Raw genomic sequence first — 4,840 nt, forward strand, 5'->3', positions numbered from 1 at the left:
TAGAGATAGACAAGACTGAAAGTACAAAGTATAATCAAGTACATTGGTTTATAGTCCCATGATGGTAGCACTTTCCCACACTATGGCTATGGGTACATGCAGCCTCTCTTAGGCTATTGCATGTCCCTTGCCCTACTGCTCCATACAAAGGGATTGTATTAGAGTTTATTGCATAAATCTCAATAGGGATAGCCATATACCATTGCCAATCAAGTCATCCACATAGATGAATATGATGATCAAGCCTACATCTCCCTTTCTCACAGAACGTGAGTGATCAGCATCCAAAACATAAAATCCAATTTTAACAAGATACTCTCCAATCTTATCAAACCCTGCTGTAGGTGGTAGAGAGTATTTACCTAGTTGCTTAATTTTGTGCATCACAGCACAATAGAATCAAAATGTTATCACTCTCAACAAGGTAAGAATATTGGACTTGATAGATTGCTTATTGTTTCAAACTCTTTCAGCAATATCGCTATGACTACCTCTCATATAAACATTGAACACAGTCATTACAAACATAGTGAATCAATTTATCATCTTGTTATAGTCTATCCACAAAGGTTTATCGATGGTTCCATGACTCACAAGATATGCCTCATGAAATCTCCACCTCCATAGCCTGGATCGCCACACAAGAAGAAGAAGAAGAAGAAAGATCACCCACACCTGTCTCTCTCTCTACTTCACACTCTCCCTCTCAACTGTCTCCCTCTCTCACACGAACAAGAAGCAATAAGAGAGCTCCACATGATTGCACACCACAAAAATGAGCTTATCCTTTCATTTCTTAGGTTTTATACATAACGTTGATTTCTTGGGCACCCTCCCATCTTATTGACTAAAATAGGTACTTACTTGTGCATCCTCCATTGGTTAGAAATCCTTTCTATTTTTGTTGACCCAAGAGTACTATGCTCATGTCTCACTCCAAATATTATTACAATTTGTAAGGGAGTGAGCTAGACTCTCCTAGTGATATACACCATAACTTTCTTACTAAAATTACATGCACTTGGTAAACCTTCTACTTTCCACATCTCTTTTCTAAATATTTTATGATTCTTCTTAGGGGTCTTGCCTTCATCCTTGCTTCCTAGAGAGGATTAACAATAAACAATAGAAAGAATGGCTAGCCACAGCTAGCACAATGGTACCATAATAGTAGTGAGTAGGAATATATGTAGTTCTAGCATACTTAAATTGTTCAATACTTTAATACTACTAACATAGAGCTAGCAAAGCATTTACTTAGAGATTTCTTTGTAATACTAACATGGCAATATATAATACTAATAGACTTAAATTGTTAAGTGTTGAGAGATTGACTAATTCATGTGTTCTATGCATCATCATTTTCTTTTGTCCTCTTTAAATGCTAGTATAACCTCTATAAGCAGGCAACAATCTCTGGATTGCCAATTATGTCATAGGAAAGTATACATAGCAAACATAATCAAGATCTTCTTCTTACATGTCATGATACACTTCTTTCACTGTAGCAGCAAACTATTGTCATTATCATTTTCTCCAGAAAATCCACAAAGTGATTTAGAATAAAACAAGTACACTTGATTAGCATTTAGCGGCTTAATCGGGATTCGGGATGGATTCGGCCGGGGTGAGAACTGGCACATGCAATTCCTAGATTAAAAACAACATGGATTCAACACTGTCTAATCATTTAGGCATCACAACTATTCCTCTTTTTTTGTGTGTAAAAGATGACCTATATTAATGTTTCAAATAGGAATGCATGATGTTCATTATGTCAAATCCGAAAGAGATCATCTACGCGAGAACTATTGTGATAGAAGGATTCCAAGCACCTTTGTTTTCTTGTGAAATACTGGGCACTACAACATATTCATTGCATTGTATACCAAGGCATCTCTTGAAAATCTGTATGTTCTTGCAATCTAGCTTCAATTTACTTACTATTTTCTACACATCTCTAGCAAAATTATTTTTAGAGTATACAATTCAATCGTACATGTAGGAAATTTAAATAAATTGCATAAGGTTGAGAGATTGTCTAATTCATATGTTCTATGTGCAATCGTTGCTTTTCGTCCTATGTAAAAGTGGCCATAACCTCCACATACATGCTACAATTTATGAATTGCCAATTATGACAATGTAAAAATACATTGCAAATATAAACAACTTCTTCTTACCTATCATGATGGCCTCCTTTCATTGCAATCACCAATGCAACAACAAATTATTGTCATTTCCTTTTCCTCTTGAAAGTCCATAAAGTCATTTAAATTAAAACACACACACACACACTCACTTTGGCATGCTACAAAGCTGCATGGATTCAACACTTTCAACACATTTTGACACAACAAGTATTGCTCTTTCTTGTGCAAGCACACAAATAGTTTGGTGTGCGCATATGGTGTGTATGTGCGCGCGCACGTGTACATATATACATATATATAGGTATATATATATATGCACATACATACATACATGTGTGTGTGTTGCGTGTGCGTGTACATATGTATGTATATGTATATATATATATATATATATATGTTTATTTATTTATATATGTATAGAGAGAGATGGGACGTGGACTAGAGAAAATTCCATTTCATTGTAAGATGGGACTGCATGGCCTATTCTTGATTATCAGATTCCATTAGCTTATGGTAGATCATGAAATATTTCTACTTTTGAAAACATTTCATAAACTTCATCAAGTACCCTATTTTTCCGACAAGAAGAACAAGACAAATCTCTACTAAAAAAGGGGAGACCACTTGGTGCATGCAACCCTGAGACCAATTTGCAGCATATGGATTGTTTGATCGCCTTCATGTCCAAAGGAGATGGAAGAAATAATATGCTTATTACGGTCAACAAATGGAGAGAGTGATTGCAATATATGAACCTTCCAAAAATTTTCGCCATTCAATAGGACAATGAGAACAAATGACGAAGGCAGCAACCTACGGACAAATAAACGAATGAAACCAAATAGATTATTTCGATGGCATGCATGCTCAAAACCAAGAATCTGAGCCCATTTTGCAATAGAAAACGTCTCAGAACTGCCAAATCAATGGGGCAGATGAGACATTACACGGGACAAAGGCAGCAAAAATTGACGCATACAACCTGAGATGAAACACGCATGAAATGCACAAAACCGACTTAGAGGCAAGAAATGAAGAGATGTGGAAGAATAATTGAACCATTTCATTCTGTACGTGAATTTTGCAGGGATATGGAGGCCTTTGTGCAGAATTAGCCACCACCAATGGCTGCAGAAGGTGCCATTTCTCAACATGCATGGCGGATGGAGAATGTCTACAGGCTGCGTTTGTACGCTACAGGCTGGAACCGGCAATGTTACCCTTACTCTCAAGGCCAAGCTCAGAGTCACCCGATTTTCTTGGGCCCCCACTACCACTATGGTGGGATATGCTTAGAGTGGTACTATGTGGAAGGGGGCTCTAAGAGGGGTTGTAGGGTTTGACAGGAGACTCGACAAGTAGCCCACACCCACTAGAGCAAAATTACTTGCCAGCATACTGCGATAGTTTCTTTCGTCAGGCGAATGCAATGGATTTGCAACCTCTAAGAGACGAGTTCACAATTGTGCACCTCTCTAATGCAAGATTCTATTCCACTATTACCAAATTCAAAAATTGTGCAATGTCCACCTTACACACTTTGATGGACCCAAGCCGTGTCGTTCACGTCTTCTTCTTCTTCTCCTTCAAGGAGCTGCTTCTCAAAGAATTGGAGTTGCTTGAGAAAGCCCGCGTTGGGAGAAGCCTTGTGATTGTACCGGTCATTAAGAAATTGCAGGGCCTTGTCCAGCGTCAGACCTAGCGTCCTCATGAGGTAGGCCGTGACGACGGTGGCGCTCCGCGAGACGCCAGCCAGGCAGTGCACCAGGACCTTGCCGCCCTTCCGCCTCCGGCCCTCATCTATGAAATCGAAGCAGGGTTGAAGAACCTGCAATATGTTCTCCTCAGGAAAGTCCAGCAGGGGCATCACCATCCGGAGCAGCGGCGAGCCTCGCTTAGCAACCTCCATTCGGGCGCCTGCTGCACAGGGCGCACTCAGGGGAGCACATAGACTGGAGAGAGCCTCGGAGGAGGCGAGGGAGAGGATGTGAGTGATTCCTTCGTGGTGCTCGCTGAATAAGACCCTTGCGGCGGCTCGGACGTCGCCGATGAAGAGGCCTGGGAGGACTTCCGTCAGGTTGCTGCTGTGATTGTAGCCATGGCTGCTGGTTGCGAGAGGGCGAGCTATTAACGTTCCACTCGCCGCCATGCGATCTATGATGGGATGAACGATCGCTCTGATCTGCGGTGCGGATACCATACCTTCGCTTCCTTACCTTCCTTGCGTGGCCTTGCTTTGCGTTGCAATCAGGCAGATGATATTTTGAGCCAGTCGGAAGTCGGCATGGCTAGCCTTTTATGCGCTGTTCCACAGGCGCATACGCTTTCTAGAACGTTCTCGAAATTCTTTGCCCTGCTAAATTCTAATCGAACACGTAACTTGTAATCTACACTATTAGTTAAGGAAAGGTGGGGACGGGTGCCACGTGGTAGCCCCCACCTCCCCCACAAAAAACAAAGAGAACGCAAGGGTGGGTGCCACGCGTCCAGCACCCGCGCCCCCTCCCCCCGCAAATATCGCGCAGGCGAGCCTAGGCGCGGAGCGCCTAGTAAGTAGGTGTAAAGCCGTGTTTTGCAATGTGCCGCCACCTCGAGGCTTACGCAAATTTCACGTGTCCAATATACAAATCATCGACAAATCAATCAAAGACACAGCAGCTTAAAGCGGACCGATTAATAGGCGGCCC

General features: G+C 41.7%; 1 protein-coding gene across 1 annotated transcript; it reads right to left on the minus strand.

Moving 5' to 3' along the window:
- Nucleotides 1-4,489, minus strand: LOC148012494 (dual specificity protein phosphatase 1B-like). The gene is made up of 2 exons (XM_087668981.1): nt 3,684-4,489; nt 1-628 (listed from the first exon to the last, which is right to left on the minus strand). Exon 1 carries the CDS (start codon nt 4,351-4,353, stop codon nt 3,685-3,687), a length of 669 nt encoding a protein of 222 aa, XP_087525107.1. The 5' UTR covers nt 4,354-4,489; the 3' UTR covers nt 1-628; nt 3,684.
- Nucleotides 4,490-4,840: the final 351 nt, after the last annotated feature.

Source organism: Lygodium microphyllum, chromosome 27, assembly GCF_053477565.2.
Source record: "Lygodium microphyllum isolate KBCC chromosome 27, Lygodium_microphyllum_v1.1.10, whole genome shotgun sequence".
Classification (NCBI taxonomy): Eukaryota; Viridiplantae; Streptophyta; class Polypodiopsida; order Schizaeales; family Lygodiaceae; genus Lygodium; species Lygodium microphyllum.

Coding starts and splice junctions, on each gene's coding strand:
- LOC148012494 (XM_087668981.1), bottom strand. CDS start 4,353: ATGGTATCCGCACCGCAGATCAGAGCGATCGTTCATCCCATCATAGAT.